The sequence below is a fragment of the Artemia sp. Qi Xiang Cuo genome, chromosome 20, assembly GCF_049724085.1.
Source record: "Artemia sp. Qi Xiang Cuo chromosome 20, ASM4972408v1, whole genome shotgun sequence".
In the NCBI taxonomy this organism is placed as follows: domain Eukaryota; kingdom Metazoa; phylum Arthropoda; class Branchiopoda; order Anostraca; family Artemiidae; genus Artemia; species Artemia sp. Qi Xiang Cuo.
The window spans coordinates 32963480-32989386 of NC_142813.1; the positions used below are offsets into that span (position 1 = coordinate 32963480).

A 25907-nucleotide genomic window follows, 5' to 3' on the forward strand; every position below is an offset into this window, starting at 1 on the left:
GTGTTTGCCAATTACTGTCAATCATAATGAACTTTGCCATTGCGATAAGTTCACTGACTTTCTTAATTTCTAACCGTAGCCAGTGGTTTTGGTTTTAAGAGTAAATATTTGACAATCACTAATTGGAGAATCGAGGGCAAGAATATTGCACTTCATTAGGTGAAGGAATTAGAAAAAAACAAGTTTTTTTTTGCAAAAAGTAAATACTGATATTAAAACTTAACCGATCAGGAATTAACTCATAAGGGGCTTTAAGATTGCTAATGTAAGTGCAGTCTTTCAGATTACCTTAAGAGCCTTGCGGGACTTTTAACATAAGAAAATTATTCATATTGCTATGCTTTTGTGCCTTAGTCAATGTGATTTAAGGTTTTATCATCTCTAGGTTTTCAGTGTGGTATCTTTTTCAACTGATGACCACTCGGAGATTATTAAAACAGTGGTCCTAAACGATCAGGTTTTAATCATTAAAATGACTAATATTGTGGCATGACTTTTCTAAGTAAAATATCCCACTGAATTTGACTTTTATAAATAAGAAAACTCTCCATATTGCAATGTATGGATCACAGTATTTAAATAATAGACAGTATGATCGTTCCCTATCTCACCCATTATAAAAAACCCGGACCGAGGTGCGAGTGCTCCGGAGAACGTAAAAACATAAGCGACATTAGTTCTTTTCACGGGTAGACAAGTCAGACTTCTCTTGAACGCGAAACTTGGCTTCAACGTTAGAACACTAAATTTTAAAGAAACTAATTTCAAATTAATATATTTCAATACATATATGAAAATCGGTAATTAGAAGCAGGCACGTACGCAGGAATTTGTTTCGGGGGGGGGGGCCCAATTTGTTTCGGGGGGGGGGGCAAATCCTTCAAACCCATTATTCTGTGAGAAAAATAAGAAAATTATGGGAAAATGAAAAAAATCGTGAGATTTCGGGGGGGGGCCGGGACCGGAGGCCCCCCCCCCCCTGCGTACGTCCCTGATTAGAAGTGCATTGTTATTATTTGATGTTTTTAGGAATTACAAGTAGGTTTAGAAGTCTCGAGTTGGTTTCAAAGGCATTTTGAGAAAGTCTCTGCCAAAATACGTGTTCCAGGGAATAGGACCGCTGAAACATACTAACATTAGTAACCCGCTAATGAAAGAGGAGCTGTTAGTACGAACCGAGAATGAAGAGCCAGAAATCGTCTGCGGTAAACTTACTGTTAATTATCTTTATACAATGGTATGGATAAACAAATAAAAAATTAAACAAACGAATAAATATGCTTGCATAAAGGGTATGGTTAACTAAGGGTATGGTTAACTTAAAGGTTGGCAATTTCTAAGCTAGAAATTGGAAATAAAATAAAGAGATGGAAGACCCCTTGCCTGTCAGATATTTATAAAATATATACAATTTAGAACTACCGCAGTTGGAATTCCTAAAGTGTGTAAGAATGTGGATCAGTAGAAAGATACAGTTCCTCGTGTTGTAAAAATACAACATAGGACGATCATGGATCAAATTGTTAAACAAAAACTAAATAAAAACGACTGCTGAAATCCGAAGATTGTTTTATTGAAATAACAATCTTAGTTAAAGCACTAAAAAGCTTTAGTGTAAAGACCGAGGCAGTGAGCAGGGGGCAACCCTGACAGAATAATATATGACTTTTTTAAGTTTTAATACTGCTCCTTGCTTACAGTTTAAAAACTTGTTTGTTTTGTTTTTTAATTTTTCCTATAGGATTCATTCTTATATTTTTTCTTTTTATTCTTCGTTTTGCGTTTTTTGGGGCTAATAGATGAGGGATCATAGCAGGGTAAGGTGAAGGTTAACTAAATTAATTTACTTGCTTTTTTTAAATAATGATTTCTGCTCATCTTGTAAACCGAAATCTGGCAGAATCGATATAAGACACTAGGGCATATTGCGCTGCCATTGATGTTAAATAAAGATCCCCATCTAGTAGTGTCTATAGTTAACTTAAAGTTGAAATTTAGGAATAGTAACTACCTTCCAACCATTTGAACGACAATAATAAAGCTAAAAAACCTTTAAAACAAGGATTTGACCAGCTACACAAGAGTTGACCCGTCCTGGGTTATATCTATTTCAAATTTCATGAAGTCAAGCCCAAAGACCGTTCAGTTGATGAAAAAATGATTCCTTTCGGGGAGTGAACAAACTTGAGGCAATAGCTGCCCAGAAAAAGGAAATGGGTGAAAAAGTGTTCACAAGAGCTGGTATTTCAGGTTGTGTACATGGTTTTGAAGTTTATCAAGGGCATTGTGGTTGAAGACATCATAGAGCCAGATCTTTGAGTCGGATGCAACATAGTCTTATGTCTGATGAGTGTCTTACCAGAGAAAATGACGTACAAGATTTTCTTTAACAACTGGGTTTTGAGCTTGAAACTAGTGAGTTTGCTCAAAATTAAAGAATTTCCGGTACTCCTGTATTAAATGCACTCTTTTATATACAGCAATGGAAACCAGTCACGAAAAGACTGGTTTTGACGGGTTAATTTAATACACCGCTATAGGGTAATACAGTGTATTGTTTGGTTTTCTTTGCGTATACGATATTTAAACTATTGTTTTTTTGGGTTGAGGGGGGGGGGACGGTACCTAGGTTAGGTTACGTAATAATATATACTGTGCTTTACCCCCCCACCACCCCTTAATGTGCAAATATATTGCCCAAATTTGTTTATAAACTATTATGCATTCATCCTACTTTATTTTATTTCATTAGCATTAACCAAACTAGCAGTACATAAAAGAGTGCGTTTAATACAGGAGTACCGAATTTCCTTGTATTGGTACGTTAAACAAAGCGCAACTGAATGGCTGCCTGCCCCTCATAAATTGTGAAATGAAGAAAAAGAGAGAAGAATGTCAGATTACAGGACTGACATTTATTCCAGCGTTATTGTAGTGAATTGGTTAGATAACATAATGGGTTTCTCGGCTTCGACGTATGCAAGAATAATGGCACAGGATGCATGCAGACGCTAGAACGCAAAGGATATTTCCAGGGTTGAAGTTTCAAGGCCAACCATTGTTTATGAGTGCAACCGTCATATGAGGGGTATAGATTTAGTAGGCATGCTGACGGAGATGTGCCACACTAATCTTTGGACACTAAAATGGTGTATGGAAATTTTATGATGGCTTTTTGACACATCAGTATGCAATAGCTTGATTTTTTAAGGTCATACGTTAAAGTGCCTACCTCAAGGACAAACGAACCGATAATCCTGAGAGCCTTTTCTGATCCACTTCAGGTGATCCACCACCAATGATACTATCACATGGGAGAACAAAAAAAAAGGGGTGTATCACTGGCAGTGCTTCAACTTTTCGATCTCAATTTACCTTACTTTTTTATCAATGTTCCCTAAAATTCCCTGTATTTAGGTCTGATTTCTCCCTATTTTTCTTCCTAGAAAAAAGAGATATTTTGCCTTACATTTCCATACAATCTACACGATAAAACATAGCGCAGCATCAAATTGTTATTTTTTACTTCAGATAATGATGCATATAACATCTTTTACACTACCGTGAACACATAAAAAAGTTCAATTAAGTGTCATATCCAGCACTTCATTGCACGTAGCGTTTGCCTTCGTCTTGAAGCCAGCGACAGCTTTCGGTATGCTGACAGTGGATGAAGTTTTATTTTCGTTTTTCAACCAGTAATTGACTCGAAATAAGTGAGACTGGAGTGAAATTCTCGACACTATCTCGGATGTCTGTTTTGATAAATTTCAGGAGACTAAACATACGCTCAGCTTGTACATTGCTAAAAGGTAAAGAGAAGATCCGTGATATGTACTTTCGCAATTCTGGGTACTTGATGTAGCCACTGCAAGTCTTCAGACTAAATATCTTAATCCAGTACTTCTAAACTGAGAGGTCTTCAACTTGGGCATCTCTCAAATGAAGCTCAGTGACATCAGTCATTGTCTGTTAGCTCCATTCTACGTCTGTTTTCTTGAGGCAACACTATTCTCTTAGAACAGGAAATCATGCAAATAGTGGCCTTAGAGAGTTTTGCTTCAAATTTCTTGCATTCCTTGGTTCAACCAAAGCCAAAATGTCATAAATTTTGTCTTCAAACTTGAAACGGTCTTGGATCTGGTTGATGAGGACTATATAGTGTTTTCGACAAGACTGGTAAAAGAGATCAATATTATCACTTGGCTCTTGAGCATCCACGAGTTCTTGCATTGAATCGGTTGCATCTATTCCCATATGTGTTTGGTCTAAAGTCAGGTACTCACTTGAAAGGTAAGGATCCAATTCGGCAAACAAACTAACACTCCGAACATGGGCCAGTTTCTTGAAGTTAGACGCATAATTATTCGCAAATTTTCTGGCACTTGCCTTAGGGGGTGAAAAAGCGGAAGCTCATATTGAAAAACTGTGTTGAATTTGTTAGAGAGGCCGAGAGAGTAGTCCATGAATTTAAGGTATGGCTCTGTCAACTTGCTTTGTAATGTTGACAAGATAAGGTCATTGGTTGCAGTTGGGTCGTCAAACGTGGTTTCTATGAAATACTGAGTAAGAGCAACCCGACGATCAATAAGCCTCTTTATGCAGGGTTGAAGGGACAACCAATGGGTCTGTCCTGGTGCAAGAATTGAGAGTGCTTTGCATTGAAAGAACTCCTGAAATTCAGGATACTTATCTCATCTGGAAGCGCTTCTGGAAAAGTGGGCATAGATATTTCGTGCCAAGTCTTCTAGTGTCTTGGGAAGTGACAAGCATGCATAGAATGAACATAAGTGAATAAGATGGCATGAGAATTTCACATTCAATATATGGGGCAAAATGGCTTTCATTAGCGTTGAAGCAGATCTATTGGCTCCAAAATGACGTTGGTAGTGTCTGCACAAAGTCCAACAATATTTTGCCTGAGAATCGAGTTTTTTCCAATGACTTGTTTGATGGAGTTAGTCAGACCCTCAGCCGACCCATCACTACACTTAACCATGTCGAATACTTCGACATGAAGGTTTAGATCTTTCTCACTAAAAAAAAACACTACAATGATAGCTAGTTGTTTATCATTAGTACAATCAGTGGTCTCATCAATTATCACGGAAAAAAACCAGTTTTGAGCAACTCGACTAACTGGTTGTATAGTACCAAAGAAAAATTATGGAGCAAAATATTTGCAGCTTTCTGTTTACCCAGAGTGACTCCTGCAAGGGCCTGGTCTTTTGGAAATAACTTTTCTAGGAGTGGGATCAATCTGTTTGCAAGACTTAATGGCAGCTTGTATTCTGCCTAAAATATGCAGATGCGCAGTTCGATTTTTTTAGAATTAATGCCTACAGTCAGAAGTTTTTCAATACCGTCACGGCCAACCTTTGTCTCAATTTCATTGCTTGCTTTTATATGCTACTTGGTCAGAGCATGACGGGTCAACTCTGATTTCCCTCAATATTCGTACTTCAAACAGAAACTACAGTATGGTACATAAATATTTTTCTTCTACTTGTTTGACACTCTTTTATCTATCCAATTTTTAAACATTGGTAACTGAAGCAACTTGTGAAAACAATTTTTGGTCGAATTTTTTTCTTTTGGGAATCCTTCAAATCATTAATTTACCCCAGATTTCCCTTTATCCCTAGATTCAGAATAAGTGTCCCTAAAAGAAGTGATTTCTCCCTAAAATAGGATAATCTCCCTAGAAGTGGAAGCCCTGATCACTGGATAATGGTATTAGAGGATAATTTAGTTGTTAGTGACACCAATCAGTTGTGATCGAGGCCGTATCCATGATTTTTGCTTGGAGGTAGGGATTTTTTTTGGGGCGGGGGTACAAATTTTTTTTTTCAAAAACATGTTTTAATGCATTTTTATTATTTTTTACGAGTCAGAAAAGCATTTCGGAAGGGGGGGGGTGTTCAAATACCCTAACTCCCCCCTCCAACCTGGATACGGTCTAGGTTGTGTTTTTGAGCAGGAAAAGAACCCCAAGCTTATCTGGAAGGTCAATCCAAAGAGGGTCTAACAGCGTACAAGTACTTTGACCCTCACGAATAGAACACGTCGTATATTGCAAGTTGATCATGATTTTAATGGTAATTTCATAAATTTTTCCTTTCTACTTGGTTTACCAAAAAACTGATCGTCCCATGTTTCTTATTGTGTTTAGTTAAGTTTGTAAAATCCTAGCAAAGAGCCTTGGCTTAAAAAAGTGATTCACTCTTTACTAGGTTCCTGCTAAGAAATAGCTGGAAGGCTTTGTCAGTTGGGGGACAAGGGGACCGTTTTGGGGCTTTGTTTTTGGGCCCCCTAGATTTTTAAAAATGCATTTTTTGGTATTTTCATTGAAATAATTGAAAAAATGCCCTCCCCCTCTCCCCATTTCTTATCAACTGACGTGACAACACTTAATTAGAACCATACTAAAAATACTTACATAATGTTAAGACCGGAAAACTCTCAAAATTAGCGTATCAAAAAATTACACCACAGAATTAACGTTGTGCCATCGCATCAAATGAGGCTTTACGTTTTTTGTGGAAGTATTTTTATTGATTTCCAAAAAACAATCAGAAAGGGGTTTTCAGTGCAAATAAAAAGACATTTTTGAAAAACAATAAAAAGTTAAAATATTAAGGACGTAAATGAAAAAAAAGGTATAAGGAGATTAAAAATAAAAACCACTGAAGAACTAGAAGAGTTCCAAAGTAACTGCAGAATTGAGGTAGAAAATATATCCTGTGACAGAGTGATTTAACATTTAACAGGTATTTTCAACTTAACTTGATAAACCAAAGATAGTAATCAAATATTTCCCTGACCCCCATGTTTCTTTGCGAAATTATTTTTCTTCTTTGCTGTTTAAAGCCCCAAGAATATCTTAAAAGGAATCACGGAAGTTTAAAATTACCATTTCCATGTCATAAAAAGAAAGTGGTCATTATTGCCACATAATAATTTCAACAAAAATCCTCCTAATTAAAAAGAAAGTGTCGGCACCATTAATTTGTGTCAATTAGGTATATGAAGAGGAATATTTAATTTAACTTGAATGTGTAATTAAACCAGAAGCGATGGAACAAAAAATTCGTCTGAGGTCCAAACCTTTTTTGCCTGTTAACATTATTTTGTAAATTAGATTTTGCCCCAAATATGGAGTCAAGTATATAGGAAGCTACTATTATTAAAGTTTATTTGAACAATAAAATATCTGTGACGTAAACAAAATCGTGGGAATTTCGAAAATGAACAAAAGAAATTCAAAACAAATTGAAAATAATGGTGGCTCGAAATGACAATTCATTTTCCAGCTTTCATTGAAAAATATCCTTTTTTTTATTTTAATTGAAAAAAATTGAAAAAGCAACAGATTCCCCCCCGCCCGTATTTTCAAAAAACACATTTTGACCCCTCTAAATTTTCATGAATTGACGAGGGTTGGCCCTCCAGGGCCTGTGTGGCACCCCTAGGATATTTTAGGATTTGTTTTTAAGTTTTTCTTAAAGTTTCCAACAGCTATCGTGTAGTCTACCTGTTTTGCGTTGATCCAAGTCTCCCCCCCCTCCTGAAAAAAATACCTGCGCACACTTGGTGTCCTCTGTCAGATAATATCAACACATTCGATTCTTGACATTTACAATTATTTCTTGAAGCTTTCACCTGACAATAATGTCTTGAAGTTTCTTCCCAAGGCACCTTCTATTATTTAATTTCAGCCCAATTTATCTTGAAGAAGAAGGTAATCGAGTAGGCGGGCAATATCTTTAAATAAATGTCCCATGGACTATTTATTATGCTCATCAAAAATCTGCTCCATCAGGACCGTTATTAGTAACGGGTACCTTTAAAGTCTTATTAAGTCTTTACAATCTTAGATGACTTTCATTTTTATTTTTTTGTATTATATTTTTCCTAAGTACCATATGTCAAAACATAAGAGATCTCAGCTTTAGTTGTAATTAAATAAAAAAAAACAAGTTTTTTAAACTGAAAGTAAGGAGCGACATTGAAACTTAAACGAACAGAAATTATTCCGTATATGAAAGGGGCTGTTCCCTCCTCAACGCCTCGCTCTTTACGCTAAAGTTTGACTCTGTCTCACAGCTTTATTTTTTAAAACAATAAAAAACTTTAGCGTAAAGAGCAAGGCGTTGGGGAGGGGACAGCCCCTTTCATATACGGAATAATTTCTGTTCGTTTAAGTTTCAATGTCGCTCCTTACTTTCAGTATAAAAAACTTGTTTTTTTATTTAATTTCTGATCGTTTTTTAGTTAATGCAGCTTTTATTGTGGCTCACCGTCATTAAATAAGTAAATAAAATTTGCATAAACATTTTTCTTTTATATTAAATTTAAATTAATCTAAACAAGTAGATTTAAACAAGAAAATGGTTTAGATTCGATATATATCACGTATTTTTGCTGCTTCTGAACTCAGCAGAAAGATTTAATTTGGTTGAATTTTCGGCAGAAGCTCTGAAAAACTAGCTCAAAAAATTCAGACGGAACATAATTTCATCAGAACACTTTACGGGGGAGTCACTAGGATCGACGGTCATCTATGTAACTTCATTTAAAAGTAAGTAATCTCTTTTGCATCCATCCTTAAGGTATAATGTTATGGCAGCAATGATGGTAATAGCAGGGTAGATAGAGATAGAACTGGGAGATATGGGGAGCTGACGTGGGAGGGAGCGTTCATATATTACATATATGAACCCAATCATATATGTAATACTTTCTGTTCGTTAGACATACTTATAATAATTTAGAACATGCTGAACAAAATGGCTATCTCAAAATTTTGATCGGGTGACCTTGGGAAAAAAATGAGCGTGGGAGGGGGCCTAGTTGCCCTCCATTTTTCTTATCACTTAAAAAGGGCACTAGAACTTTTAATTTCCATTCCAATGAGCCCTCCCACGATATTCTAGGACCACTGGGTCGATACGATCACCCCTGGTAAAAAAAAACAAAAAACAACAAACAAAAAAAATAAACACGCACCCGTGATCTTTCTTCTGGCAAAAAATGCAAAATTCCACATTTTTGTAGATAAGAGCTTGAAACCTCTACAGTAGGGTTCTCTGATACGCTGAATATGATGGTGTGATTTTCATTAAGGTTCTATAACTTTTAGGGGGTCTTCCCCCTTTTTTGAAAATCAGCCAAATTTTCTCAGGCACGTAACTTTTGATGGGTAGGACTAAACTTGATGAAAATTATATATTTGAAAACAGCATTAAAATCTAATTATTTTGATGCATCTGTTTGTATCAAAATACCGTTTTCTAGAGTTTCGGTTACCATTGAGCCGGGTCGCTCCTTACTTACAGTTCTTTACCACGAACTGTTCCATAATTTTAGGGAGAAAGAAGACACACGTCTGTCCAATTTCAACATACGAAGTGTTCAAATGTAATTCGGCCAGTTCATTAAAAGCAAACAGCGGAAATATTCAAAAAAGTTTAAAGTGAATTTCCGACATCCCCAGTTCCGGAAAAATTGATTTTCAATCTTCGAAAATTTATAATATTTGGTCCAATAATTTAGGAACGTCCCACATTTAGCTTATGCGCAGACACACAAGTACCTGACTACATGGATGTATCCAGCATGTTTGTACGGAGAAATATTTTTTCGGGCGGGTGGGGGGGGGGTACAGTTGTGGAAGCAATAATTCATAAGGTATTATGGTTATGGTATACGATGTAAAACACACAAAAACGTGGAAAGACTAAAAGTCGTGTTTCGGATTTTAGGTTGTTATTAATGACCAGGTGCTTGCACAAGCAAGGAATTTTATATGCAACATAGCGCCTTTTCAATTTGGCCATCGCACCTCTGCTAACCAGTTTAATTAATAATTTGAACCATCCTTTTTCTACTTATTAATTTAACGGAAACTATAAACAAGCAGCAGAAAGAAAAGAGTTGCGCTATTGAAAATGCAATGAGTTTGCATAACTTGGGCTATATCATTGGAAATGGAAATTGGATTCATAGGAAATTGATAGTGCCCCTAAAAATTGAAAATAACATGGGCGTACCCAGAAAGTTTGGCCTGGATGCAGGTGGGACCAAGGCAAAAATCCGGTATTTCTTTTGTCAGAATCATAATAGAGTATTAAAGTTGGGAAAATACAAAGTTTTTTTTTATAATAACCTGTATAATTGTGTAGCACAGGAGTTATCCAGGTGGAGTTTTACCTCTAACCCCCTAGATAAACCCCTGGGGCTATGAGATCACAACCTGTTCATATTCATGTATCAATAACAAGTTAACATAACAACTTGGCAGTGTTTTGTTTTTCAACACTAACAGATACAGCAAGTGGCCACAAATTATTTAAAAGAAAATGTAAGCTGTTTTTTGCTTCCACGAAAAGAAGAAGAAATAAGTATGACGGATTTTGATCCTCGAATGCTTTTGTGCTTTTTCAAATGGCCCTTTAATGTGAGTTAATACATGGAGTGCGCAAAAGCGAAGCAATAGAGAAAAGCACAACGAGAAGCTGCTGCTTCCTGTTCCGAATACCATATCACCTGAGTTTTTAGCTGTGTTATGTAGAAGCCTGCCGCGTGCCATGTGCCGGGGACCAGCGGCAAAGCCGCCGGGATCCCGGTACTATAATTATATATGTGTAAATAAAAATATTTTGTATTTCTTTTTTTTTAATCGTGAAGCTATGAACACAAGAAATAAAGCTAATTAGCAAAACCAAGCCAAAAAGCCTGAAATACAATGCAGTTACCCTTACAAGTGCATAAGGGACGGGAATGGAGCAGCGGCTATGACGTCATACTGTCTCTCGTTTAAAACTATATTTTGGAAATTACATTTGACGACCACTATTAGCAAAAGCTTAAATATTTGTACATATTGCTACATAGCTCAAATGTACAGTAGTTTACATCACTCATTACACAAAGTGTAAAGGTCTTCTTCAATCAAAAGTTTGTGAACATATTCATAGAAAAATCAGCTTAATAATCATCTTGTGACAGTGCAGTGGATGAGGCCGTGGCTCTATATAAAAGGTTTTCCGGTTCAATCCCGCCTGTCGCAAGGAATTCTGTATTGCATCTTTCCTTGTTCAATAATTTTTTCGCTATATTTTAGGCTAAAAGCCTTCAATATTAAATAATTATGGTTAATAATGTTTCTCTTTATTGGAATTTCCATTATAAGAGGTGAAACTTTTAACTGGTGACGTAAGAGTTGCTCAGGCTTTTATTGATTGATCATTGCCTATGCTATGAAATAGTGAAGCTATTTTACTATCTCTCTTTTCAACTATTGATAGTTTAGTCAACTGTGATTGATAGTACCTGTTGAAACAAAACAAAAAAAAAAATCCAAAGGTTCAAGGGTCAAAAAAGCCAACTATTTCTATTGTTTGTTAAAATTCTTTCTTATGCAATTCTATTACTATCAATCTACCTGACAGTTTGCGGGTATCATCTAAAAGTATTGAAGCTTTCTTTTCCATATTCCATTTGAATTTATTTGTTCTCTAGGCTCAGGGTAAAAAAAAGAAATAAAATTGAGTACTTGTATGATTGAGTGGCGCCGACCACTCAAGTTTTTCATCCATTGACGCATTGCAGGACCGGTTTTTTTTCGTCAGTTTCTTTCAGCTTAGCGTGAGACAAAACAAAGAGAAGTAACAGAATATATGGGAACTATATAATTTGGGCTATATATTTGCACATTGGGGGGGGGGTTTGGATGGTAAAGTATTTGGACAGCGTGAAGTTAGAACAATTCCTACTTAATGAATATGCAGAATAATTGTACCTAACACATTAGGCATGTAGATCCGCTATTCTTTACCCTCTACATGTTGGCACAATGTATTATTTTTTTTTTCCTTTAGAGCAGGGAACTTCGTATCGAAGAAGTTGTCGTAGAAACTTCGAAAAGGGTTCATTCAATTGAAAATTGGAGTGACCTGTGCCCTTTTTAATAGTCGAAAGTGATTGGAAGGCGACTAACACCCCGTCCACGCCCACTATTTCCCAAAACACATCCAATCAAAATTTTGAGATAGCCATTTTGTTCAGCGTAGTTGATTTCCAGATAGAAATTACATTTTTGAGGAGGACACTCCCCCACAGCCCTCAGGGCGAGGGTTTTAAGTCATGCCGTGGGGGTATAAATAGTTTTTATAGAAAGAGTTGTCATTGAAACTTCAAGAAAGGCTCATTCGATTGGAAATTCAAAGGACTAGTTCCCTTTTTAATAGTCGAAAGTGATTGGAGGGCAACTAACCCCCCTCTCACGCCCACCCTTCCCCCAAACACATCCAATCAAAATTTGATTGGCCATTTTATTGAGATAGCCATTTTATTCAACGTAGTTTTAAGTTCTGGAAATTAGGTCTTTGAGGATGACAACCCCCCACAGCCCTGAGGGCAAGGGCCGTAAATTATGCCCAGGGGGCATATAGGGTTTTTATAGAACGTGTTGTCGTAGAAACCTCAAAAAGGGCTCATTCGATTGGAAATTGAAAATCGATTGGAATTCGATTGGAAATTGCCCTTTTTAATAGTCAAAATTGATTGGAAGGCAACTAACGTCCCTTCATTGCCCACCATTTCCCCTAACATATACAATGAAAATTTTGAGATAGTCATTTTGTTCTACGCAGTTCAAAGTTCAGGAAATTATACCTTTGAGCAGGACACTCCCCCCACAGTCTTCAGGGAAAGGGTTATAAGTTATGCCGTGGGGGCATATAAGGTTTTTATTGAAATCTTTGTCGTAAAAACTGGAAAAAAGGCTCATTCGATAGGAAATTCAAAGGGTTAGTGCCCTTTTTAATAGTCGAAAGTGATTTGAGGGCAACTAACCCCCCTCTCATGCCCACCTTTTCCCCAAACACATCCTATCAAAATTTTTAGATAGCCATTTTATTATGTAGTTGAAAGTTTTGAAAATTAGGTCTTTAAGGATAACAACCCCCCCCCCCACAGCCCTCAGGGCAACTGTTGTAAGTTATGCCCTGGGGCATATAAGTCTTATATAAAAATTTGTTGTAGAAACTTCAAAAAGGGCTCATTTGATTGGAAATTGAAATTGCCCTTTCTAATAGTCTAAAGTGAGTGGAGAGGAATTAACCCCCCTATTCACGCCCACCATTTCCCCCCAAAAATTCAATCAAAGTTTAGACATAGCCATTTTGTTCAACGTAGTTGAAAGTTCTGGAGATTATGTATTTAAGGATGACAGACCCCCCATAGCCCCCAGGGCAAAGGTTGTAAGTTATGCCCTGGGGGCATATAAGCTTTTTATAGATAGAGTTGTCGTAAAACTTCAAAAGGGGCTTATTCAATTGGAAATTGAGAGGGCTAGTGCCCTTTTTAATGGTAGAAAGTGATTGGAGGGTAACTAACACCCCTCTCACGCCCACCATTCCTCCAAACAAATCCAATCAAAATTTTCAGATAGCCATTTTGTTCAAAGTAGTTGAAAGTTCTTGAAATTAGGTCTTTGATAATGACACCCCCCCCCCCTCCCACAGCCCTCCGGGCACGAGTGGTAAGTTATGCCGTGGGGGCATATAAGGTTTTTATTGAAAGTATTGTCGTAGAAACTACAAAAGGGCGAAATTGAAAGGGCTAGCGCCATTTTTAATAGTAGAAAGTGATTGGAGAGTGACTAACGCCCCTCGCACGCCCCATTTCAAAACACATTCCAATCAAAATTTTTAGATAGCCATTTTTTTAACGTGGTTGAAAGTTCTGGAAATTAGGTCTTAGAGGATGACAATTACCCTATCAGCCCTTAGAGTAAGGGTTATAATTTATGCCCTGGGGGCATATAAGGTATTTATAGAAAGCGTTGTCGTTTCAAAAAGGGCTCATTCGATTGGAAATCGAAAGGCCTAGTGTCCTTTTTAATAGTCAAAAGTGATTGAAAGGCTTGACATTTTTATAGTAAAGATCGATGTGGGTATAATGTATTATTTTTTGTTGTTGTTCTTGTTTAGACCAGTGCACTTCGTATTGAAGGAGTTGTCGTGGGAACTTCGAGAAGGGCTCAATCGATTGAAAATACAAAGGGCTGATGGCCTTTTTAATAGTCGAAAGGGATTGAAGGGCAACTAATACCCCTCCCACGCTCACCCTCCCATTTGCCCATTATGTTTAAAAACTAAATGTTGCCTTAAGATTAAATCAAAATGCACTGTGTTAATGCTAATTCCCTATAAGACATCTCAGCAGTAATCCAAGAATGACTGAGGGTATTATGGTCATACTTTCGGGGCTACTTCTGCTCTTAAAATTTAACCAAATCAAAATAGCGTATGTGTATCCAAGCTATCAAAGAAAGTAAACAGATTGTTTTGCGAATGTATCAAGTTTTCCATTTCAGGTCAACTAGAGGAGGCATGAAACTAAATTAAACACTACTATTTGTGTTCAGATTTTTAAAAGGGTGTATGTTGTTAAAAATTGCTAAAAAGTTTTCTCCAGCATACAAATAGCAGGCCAAACTATAAAGTTTAAAAAAAAAAAAAGATTTAAAGTGTTATTTTCTTTTTCCCTGAAAAGACTATTTCAATATAAAACGAACAGAAATTAATTAAAAAAAACTTTTTCCGCAAAATAAGTTTTTCAAAGAAAAGTAAAGAACTCCATTAAACAAAAAATGAGCAAAAATAAAATCAAAAAATCTACCAAGCGTGAAACTACCAAAAATCACCATCGATAAATAAATGAAACCCAAAACGAACAGAATTTACAATAAATAACCGAGTCAAACTCAAAACGAGCAGAAATTAGCATAAGTTGGGCTCAAAACCCCTATGCCTTCCCAAGGCGAGAACAAAATTTGCACTTTACTGAAAAAAATAGAAATGAATGTGCATTGTCAGTTTAATATACATATACTGATATTTAGTAATCAAAAGGTTAATATTATTTGATTTATTAAAGTTATAAAAGTAAAAATATTTATATTTGGTAAAAAAAAAACTTGGTAAAAAAAAATTAAAAAAAAATTATGCCTGGAATTAGGCACTTTGGAGGGCTTAGGGCACGTTTTTATTTCTAATGGAATCTCAGGATTCTACAGTTTCCCCTAAATTTTTCATGACCCTCGTAGAAGGCCGTATCCAGGGGGTAGGGGATTTGACCCCCCCCCCCCGAAATGTTTGTGCGACTTGTAATAACGTAACAAAAATAAATATAAACAAATCTTTGATATTTTTAAGGTTTTTTAAAGTTTGTTTTAACCCCCCCCCCCTCCTCCCCCGAAAAAAATACTGTATACGGCCTTGCCCTTGTAGGCTACTAGTCACCGGTTTTTTCCTGTTTTGAAAAAAAATACTTTGTCCCCTTATCAAAATAAATTGCAGTGTGGGTGAAAAATACAGGTATGGTCGAACAAAACGCATGCAATTAAAAGACAGGGTTAGAAACCTACATGGTTTTTTATTTTATTAGGTAAGCCATAACCAACCATATTCAAAAATTCCTTTTCTTTTTGTACATTTCTGATGTTAAAAAAGGATGAAAAGAGGTTATTTTTTGAAGATAGAATTGTTTTTTTTTAATTACGAACTATCTTTTTATTAAAATAACCGCTTCTCACGATAGATCATCTTTCAAGGAAGTTTGCTATAGCATGATTATCATAATTAGCGAAACAACGTTCAGTCACGCGATGAAATGGGTGAAGTATAATTTTAATTATGCATCTTAAATTCTAGACAGTCCGGTTGAATGAAGCTGAATCAAAGTTGGCACCCCTCTGGTATCAGCACCACAATACTGTGGCAAGAAATATCAAGCTAAATCAAACGAACAGGGAGTGGAGAGAAAGAGCTCTCAGAGCTAAGGTAGTTACTGTTTAGTTTTGATCACAGAGTTGTGTCCAGTCATTTATTTAATTATTTATATATATGCATTCTTTGTTTTACAATGTTTTTATACCTATAGTTTATTTCTGTATTCCAAGCTATTTCTTTCTTTACAAACAATTCTAGCACTGCTCGTGTTTCATGTGTTTTATTTCTTGTTCGTTTTTTTAGTGGTTTTGGCACTGCACTCTGTATCTGTTCACTACGTTGATTTGATTGGAATCAAACTCTAACCAATAGGATCCCATACAAAACAATGTACGTCTCTTCCCTGTGTTACTGTTAAGAAGGGGCATGTCCAACAGTGAAAAATTTAATATCAAAATCCTGTTATCGTCTTGAGAACCATAGTTCATACTGGAGGTTTAGCCTACTCTTATACAATATATATTTCTATAGTACAATAATACCAATTGTATATGTTCATTATGGCCTTCTTGATTAGTCTTCTCCCTCCGTTTCAATTAAAAAGAAATTATAATAATAATAATGGTCGGGTTTACTCTTAAAGATAAATGACTCCTTTGAATAGTTTCGGCTATTGGATATTGATATTTGCCTGGCTGGCTGATAACTATTGAAAGACGCGACACCAACCTGAAAACAATATCTGAATACAAAGAAAATCGAATCTCACCCGGGTAGAAATGCTGTTTAGAGGCCCTTACCTCCCCCCGCTATAAAATTGACAGTGCTCAACAGATCACAAAAAATTTTATCGTAGTAGGACTTTAGCAGGACTTCTGCATTTATTTCAAATTCAGTACAAAATGGAAAGCCCGCCTCTTCCCCAGTTGAAAAAAAGCTGGCACACATGCATACTTTATCTATAATCCCTCTGTGAATATGCCCATATTTGTCCTAACTGAAAAATTAGACATCCACATTACGGAAGGAGGGAGGGCCAGATACCAAAATAGTGTTTATGGGTCTAAAGTTTCATGGGATTTTTAATTTGGAGGAATCCCCATGTATACAGATCACTTCCCCTTACCTTCTCTCCTGCTCATTTTCACTATTCGGCCCTCACACTGCAGTCATCTGTGAATTAATTTGATGAGGCTCTCGCAGCAGTAGTAAGTACATATTGAATTTGCGTACTGCCCTAGCAATTTCTATGTTATTTGCGTACTGCCATAGCAATTTCTACATTATTCTATAGAAGTTCTACACCTTTTCAAAGAGAGTGATTATCCCCATGCATATAGGTAATACTTCTATAGGGCATTACACCTTTTCAAAGAGAGTGAGTATAACTTGATTGGTGATTGGGATTTGAATAAAAGAAAGGGTTTTCACTACAATTCATATTAGTAAGAGAATTGAATTCAGAGAGAATAGTTTATTTGAGAGGATATTAGTGGAGAAAAAATGAGTGGTGTATTTACATTATTGGAGATTAATGATGGAGCTGACAACAGCAGCAACGATATACGAGTACCCAATATGGCAGTGGAAATAATCTCTGGTTATAGGCTATGCCTTGAATGGGACACTATGCATGCCAGATACGTGATATCATTAAGCAAATTTAAACAGGAGGAGCAGCTAGGTTTTTCTGAAAAAGTGAATATTCTTCAAATAAATACACTTCAGTCAGCATTCGATGTACTATTGAATTATATTGGTGAGAACAAAATTTATCAGTGATTATTATTATCATTGTAATGATGTTCAATAAAAATGTTTCTAAATCAATGATATTTTTTTTTTTTCTATAGTAGACTAGCGTATAATTTTTAGAGTAGAAAAAAAAAATTCTAGTTAGTCTGAAGTTGGTTTTGAGAGACTCTAAAAAATGGATAGATTCGAGAAAGAGCGAATCATGGGGAATCTAGTTCTTATGGAAAAACGTTTGATTCTAGATGACAATTTTCTAGAGCTGTCTATTCAAAGGAAGATAGTTTCGTGGGGTATGCTAGTCGACACAATGAAAAATGATTCTCAATCATTAGACTATCTTATGAAACTTCTACGTAGTGGTCCAAATGCATTTACACAATTTATGGATATATTGAACACGACACGGCAAAATGATGTTGTGGATATGCTTTTAAACATTAGTTTAGAAATTTAGGACTTTTTTTTTCATGAGAAATATGGTGCTCAAGGATGATTTACTCCTCTCTCTCTCTCTCTATCTCAGACAATTTTTGTTGTTGCTAGCTCTGTTTCATTGTGGCAGTGAGAGTGTCAACACATGAAAAGATGTTCCATACATGTCCGTTATGTATGTACTCACTGTGTAGCTGATCATCATGTTAGGATTATAAAATGATTGATAAGCATGATGAAAAGTTCAAATTATGCAACCCGTGTAAATTGCATAGAGAATATACGCTACAAATTAAAGGTTGTAATTCCTGTCTTGAATAAATATGCGACTCTCATCCTAGAGGACACCTATGCTCTAACTTCCATTATGATAAATGTAAGTAGTGTGATAAAACATATCCTGGTATGATTGGAAATAATAATAACCATGATTTTAATCTATTGCTATGAGATTCGTATTATCATGGTTTTAGATTTTTATGGGAGAAGGAATTGGGTCAACGTTTCAACTGATGGAACAACAGAAGAATATAATTTCTAAGTCATAGCTGGGAAGACAATTGATGTTATGATTATAAGCCCACTGATGTTTATATGGTTTTGACGGAATGTGATTCGACACTTGAGGACACTGTTTATGAAATTGCTTCAAATAAGCAAATATAAACATGTGAATTCTATAGAATGAATGAGAATAGTATCATGGACTATACAAAGAGATATGACAAGAGTGAAGTCACACTCTACTGTAGAAAATGTGACCCTGACATTGCACTACATCAGGATCAGTACACTGTGAATTAACTAATGTTTTTGAAAAGGGGAATTACTTGTGGTCCACAGAACTTTTTAAAGTGGCAAAAATCCTAGACACTAAACCCGCGACTTATCGCCTGCGTGATACCAAAGATGGAGAGATTCTTTTCTGTTTTTATGACTTTGAACTAGAAAAATTTAAAAATAATAGCGAAATATATCAACTTGAAAAGATATTACCGACACTTGCTTGCATGGGATAAAACAGAGCAACTTGTTCGCTTGCGAGGATGCCACTCTGATTTTGAATCTTGGATTAGTTATGAAGATATTGACAATGCCTAGTGACTTCTATGCAAAAATCTTTTCCATAATTTCAGTTCTGCTCTAAAATGAATTGAATACGAAAAGTTACGTTTGGGCAAAACTCTCCCCCGCCATCAACTTTGACGGTGCTTATTAAGTGGCTCTTGTCGACTGTATTCTCAAAAATACCTATGACATCCTGAGAAGGGATCGTGTGTATGATATAAAGGTTATACCACTCGATTGGACTATGAAAGGGTTGAACTATGTCGACTACGAATGGGTTGAAGCACTTAAATCTAGCGAATATCCATATGCTAAATTGAACTATATTGAATGTGATAATATGGGGAATTTGTGTGATACAATCAATAAAAAAATGTCATAACTTAGGAACGCTAACTACCATTTTAATTATTCATTGTAACATTAAAGGATTTACATTACCTCACCTCTTGACACTGAAATAATTATCCTCAATGAAAATCTGAAAGACGTTCTTGGCTTTAAATAGAATATGATCGCTAGAAAAAATGCTGTCACCATTTACGGGATGGATCAAATTATTTTTTCTGACTATACACCTGGTTTCGCTCCGGTCTCTTCCATATTTATATATGCATCCTTTGTGGAAACATCGAGAGTTGGTAATTCAAATGTCCCCCTCCTACATATTGTTTAAAAAAAAACTCATGAACTTGTTCATCACTATAATATACAGCATTTTCAGTATGTTCCTATTAACAATTCTTATTTAGAACTCTGTCAGTTAACACTAAGAAGTGAATTGGGTGATCCTCTAGCAATAACAAAAGGCTTAGCAGTGATTACATATCATTTTCGACCCATTGTTGGCGATAGCACAATCACCTAAAACGAACAATGGAAGAAATCCATTTGTCTGTACTTATATTTTTTTTTAAGTTGATGCGCTTACCAAACAACAATTAGTCAATGGATTGAACAGCTAAAAGGGTCGTATTACAATATCTGTTTTGTGCATTTGCAGCTATTTTGACAAGCTTTTTCGTTATGCATAAAACCTTGAACGAAAATATCTTGTGAATACTGCATCAAACTTTACTGCCTCTACACTACAGGTCTGGGGTTCAGGCAAGAATTTCAAGGAGAGTGTAAAGGAAAATATTAGATCTTCCACAAGAGCCGATGGTCAGCAACTAAAATCTCGACAAAATTGGGAGGGATTGAAAAAGATGCGTTCGCTTCAATCACATATCAGTCTCTATCCAGCCAGGAAGCAAATAGCCTCAACAAAAACCTTGAAGCATAAAACAAGGAAGCCCAATAATCAGAAAAATGGGAAAAAGAAAAAGATTGTTAGATCAAATAAGGATTTCTTCTTTTAAGATGACTTATCTCCCCCACAAGAAATCATATCCATCAATCAGTTCTTCATTGAAACTATTCAAAGTTGTAAATGTTGATTTCAGTGTCAAACATGGTTACTATAAATAACCTCATCCACGACAACACCTCTTGGAGAATATACACTTTCGAATTTATTTCAATGAAGACTATTTTCTTGATTTGTCATGAAAATTTATCGATTTAAATGTTGTGGTGAAGCAAAGGTCGTATAATACAACTCCAACTGCTGGAGATGGTCTCTACTATTAAAAATGTATTCTACACAACCTATTAAAAAAAAATCATTTATTTATTCATATTATATTGGTGAGCACTAGCAATAATCTATCAAACTATGCAAGCTACATACAATTTATGATGATGACGCCAAAGGCTTAAAAGGAGTTGAGAGGACCATCTCTAGGCTATGAATATAAAACAGGTGTTGATACTTACGTTTACTTGACTACTGCAGTGACCCAGTAGCATCATCTGGTTGTAAAATTAAATCATGAGATATTCAATATATCCCAATGGCTACCCCCCAATGTCAAGATTGACATAAAGTTACAGATGGCACCATCGAATTTCATTTTGAGAAAAACACTTCCTGCAGCACCCGATGCAAATGTCATTCTCACATCGGCCATTCTGCACGTCCGAAAACAACAGGTTATGAGCTCTGTTGAATTGGCAGTGGAAAAGCTAAGAGCCAATGGTAACAACATTAAAGTTAGTATCCCCCTTACGATCACCAATCAACGTCACATTGCCACCGGCTCTCGTAGCTACATCGATTCATCATTTATCAATTGAGAAATCCTATCAAAATTGGCTTTGGCCTTTGTTAAGAGTGGTAGTACTGTTAGGTCCTGGAGTGAATCCCCCAACTATTTGCATTTTTTTGGTCTATTTAGTGTCGTGTGTAAAGTGATTGGGACTCAACTTTACTCTTTATCATTTGACAAAAATCCCACATAGATCTGTACGAGCAGACTGTATAATCCCTAAATCATTACTAAGCTATTTGAAAATGGAATAACAGACTCAATATTTTCAAAAAATCATGGACTACTTGTTTTGGATCTGTCAGGGACACAAGATATGGGCATAGTACGAACTGGGAATGCACGTTTAGAGTGTACATTTGCCGATGCTCTGACTGAGAGTATCACGCTAATATCACTGAGTCAATTTGAAACCTATTGGGAAATCACCCCCGACGGTAGTTTTCTACTGGACCTAGCACCATGAACACAACTCAAATAATCAACATATTTAATTTGGATTCATACATGTCCCAATACATGTCCTATTGTATACATTAAGACTTCACTGAAAATATTCCAAGTGTTTACAATACCCTAATCATTGTTAATAGCAGTCCGTCAACTTTGCATACCGGTCATTGGCTATGCATCTTTCAAACAGCGAAGAACATTGAATTTTTTTTATCCTCGGGGGCTATATTATGAATTCAATGCTACATGCATCAGATTTTGGATTTAAATCAGTTTTAATTCCTTTATTAATTAACAACAGCTACTCCAGTTTTTAGCAAATACTAAAGGTTTTTTTAATTAACTACTCTTTTTCATGTCACACGGCTAATTGGATACCAGAAGACAAACTTTTGGCATCTACGTTTACTTACGTCAATTTGATGACTTTATAGTAGTGAATACACTCACAGGCGCAGTTAATAATGATGTTTATGTCCTGCGAATAAAATGTACTTAAACTTTATGTGAGATTCTGTATAGATAAAAAATTATATACATGATAAAACGTGTTTTCTACTCTTTAGATTTCATCAACTACTAGTTATTTGTCGACAACAACTACTGCAGGTAGATTATCTGAATTCACAGTGTACTGATAATGATGTACTGAAACGTCAGGGTCACATTTTCTACGGTAGATTTTAACTTCCCTATTGTAAGATACCTTTTTAGAGTAAATGAATATATCCTTATTCATTCTATGGAATTCACATGTTTCTATTTGCGTATTTGAAGCAATTTCACAAACAGTGTCCTCAAGTGTCGAATCACATTCCGTCACAACCAAATAAAAATCAGTGGGCTTATAATCATAACACCCATTGTCTTCACAACAATGACGTAGAAACCATATTATTTTGTTGTTTTAACAGTTGAATCGTTGACCCGGTTCCTCCTCCCAGAACAATCCAAAAACACGACGATACCGATCTCGTAGCAATAACTTAAAATCACGGTTAGGATTCTTTCCAATCATACCGGGATATGCATTCTTCCACTGCTTACATTTATAATAATGACAATTAGAGCATAGGTGTCCTCTAGGATGAGGGTCACATACCTCTTCAAAACAGGAATTATAACCTTTAAAATGTACAGTTTATCCTCTTTGCAATTTACACGGGGTGCATAATCTACATTTTTCATCATATTCATCAATCATTGTATAATTCTCACATCATGACCAGCGGCCCAATACTTACATATATAACTGGCATTTTTGTAACATTTCGTCATGTGTTGACGCTCTCACTACCACAATAAAACTGAGCTAGCAACTACAAAAATTGTCTGATATAGAGAGAGAGAGAGAGGATTAAATCATCCTTGAACACCATCTTTCTCATGAAAAAAAAGTCACAAATTTCTGAACTAGTGTTTAAAATCATATCCACAATATCATTTTGCCGTGTCGTTATTAATATATCAATAAATTGTGTAAATGCATTTGTACCATGGCTTAGAAGCTTCATACAATAGTCTAATGATGGAGAATCAGTTTTCATTATATCGACAAGCATTCCCCGAGAAAATATCTTCCTTTGAATAGACAGCTCTAGAAAATCGTCATCTAGAATCAAACGTTTTTCCATAAGAACTAGATTCCTCATGATTCGCTCTTTCTCGAATCTATCCAATTTTTAGAGTCCTAACTCTCTCACAACCAACTTCAGACTAACTGGAATTTTTTCTACTCTAAAAATATACGCTAGTCTACTATAGGAAAAAAAATACCATTGATTTAGAAACAATTTTATTGAACATAATTACAATAATAATAATAATCACTCGTGCATTTTGTTCTCGTCTATATAATTCGATATGACATCGAATACTGACTGAAGTGTATTTATTTTAAGAACATTCACTTTTACAGCAAAACATAGCTGCTCCTCCTACTTAAATTTGCTTAATTATATCACTTATCAAGCATACATAGTGTCCCATTCAAGACATAGTCTACAACCAGTGGTTATTTTCCACAGCCACATTGGGAACTCGTATATCGTTGCCGCTGTTGTCAGCTCCATCATTAATCTCCAATAATGTAAATGCACCACTCATTTTTTCTCCACTAATATCCTCTAAAATAAACTATTCTCTCTGAATTCAATTCTCTTACTAATATGAATTGTAGTGAAAACCATTTCTTTTATTCAAATCCCAATCACCAATCAAGTTATACTCACTCTCTTTGAAAAGGTGTAATGCCCTGTAGAAGTATTACCTATATGCATGGGGATAATCACTCTCTTTGAAAAGGTGTAGAACTTCTATAGAATAATGTAGAAATTGCTATGGCAGTACGCAAATAACATAGAAATTGCTAGGGCAGTACGCAAATTCAATATGTACTTACTACTCGCAGCTACAAGTCATTCTTCCTTTCTTCGACTGAAGGTATTTTATGTAGGAATACCTTTCGATCTCTCCATTCGTTGAGTATTCCTATTCAAAGCCATATCCAAGGGGGTTGATGTTACTGGGTTTTACCCCCCCTTCGAAATTTTTGGCCGACTCGTGAAAAAGAAACAAAATGCACGTAATGCAATTTTTGATCTGTTTTGTAAAGCGTAACCCTCCCCCTCCCCCAACAAAAATCCTTGATACAGACTCTTCCCCATTTTTGAGCAAGCTATTAAACGTGAATACAAGTGTGATCATCATGAAAATGGGATAGCTTGAATGTTAATAACTTGCCCATCAAGAATTCAACTTGTGTATGTGGGTTTGAAGTGTGGTATTACTGAACGTATTTTGTACTTTAATTTTTATTAATGCGTGTGAGCCTTCATACAGTAAACTAATCTTAAAAGAAAGCGAAAAGACTTAGTAGAAAAATTACTTTCGGGCATATATGCAAATAGGCGAAACAATTACTGTATTCACAGCTTTATTGTGTAGCTGCTAATTCTGCGTTCGACAGAGGGGTAGACAAATGTGGAAAAATAAGCACATAATATTACCTTGAGAATCAAAAGAGATACTACAATACAAATTATCTTGATTGTTTTAAAATGGTGAGGCACAATAGCAAGTTTAAGCAAAAGTGTCACATAACCCCTTTTGATTTATTGCACTCAAATTATACCTAGTAATATTTGTGAAATTTTCTGATTGTTGTTTCCTATTCGCAATGTGTATCACTAGCACCAACTACTTAGCATTCATTCCCGGTATTCTATATGTATTATGTTACAGGTAATTATTTGGTTAAAAAAAAATAAATAAAAAAGAACTGTCTTCCTAATTTAGTAACTAAGATAAATGAGCACTTGAACAAGGCCTAGACCTCATTCATCCATCCAATCACCTAGGACAAAACAGTATATCCAATCCAATAGCCAAAAAATCATGTCCGAAATAGGGCAAATTCAACATTAATAAATGTAAGTTGTTGTCCAAAACCAAGCAAAAGCACCTTAAGTCTACAAAAATTATTATTTCCCAAGTGATCCTCAGGGCTCCTCAGAGGAAAACTCACTTGCCAATACGGGTTTCGGCGCTTAAATTTCCTGACTCTAGCAAATGAGCGTGCCTGCTATAGAAACATATGGTATCCCCTTGTGTAGTGTCACCTGTGGGATATATACAAAAAAATAAAATAACCAAAATTATAAAAATAACCACAATTTTTAGCGAAGCTTCTTTCGCCACCAATCACCTAGAACTGATTCAAAACAATGTCTACCCAAATCTGAAAGAATATCACTTCGGCCAATTTACCTCCCATATTTGCCTAACAACCAACTGTCAAAAAAATACCCATTCACTTTCATGCAAAATCTTCCAAGAACTTATTTAAACTTACCACCTGTAACTAAACACCTGCTTGAGTCGAAACATACTGTAAATTAAAAAAAAATATATAGGGAAGAGAAAAAATACCTCCAACAAGCAACATCAAAATATTATTCAAAAGTTCTCGATAACTTTTATTATATTAATTAGAAGTTCATTATACTGAAAATTAAGTTTTTTAAATTGCCAAGCAACTTTATTGGCGGAGAAACCTCTTACGATTAAGTTATGGCTAAGTAGTTGACTACTACTTTTAAAATCAATGTAATTAGTACAAATTCTTGCATATCTAAATAGTTGGGAATAAAAAGCTGGATATGTAATATTTGAGTGTATACTTCTTTTAAGGAATGGGAAATTAACTATTTCAAAATTAAATCATCCATTTTATTATATATTTTAAAAACTAATTTATTATTATGTGAAACATTAATATCTCAATCTAGAAAATAATCATAATTGCCTT

At 35.5% G+C, this 25907-nt stretch overlaps 1 protein-coding gene across 2 annotated transcripts in view; it reads left to right on the forward strand.

Moving 5' to 3' along the window:
* The window catches only part of LOC148940116 (uncharacterized), a 307698-nt gene that overhangs the window by 80114 nt on the left and 201677 nt on the right, over positions 1 to 25907 (forward strand). For both annotated transcript variants that reach the window (XM_089106482.1, XM_089106483.1), the window contains exon 3: positions 15723 to 15851. In XM_089106482.1, the coding sequence (XP_088962608.1) occupies positions 15723 to 15851 (129 nt within the window). The remainder of the gene's footprint in view (positions 1 to 15722; positions 15852 to 25907) is intronic.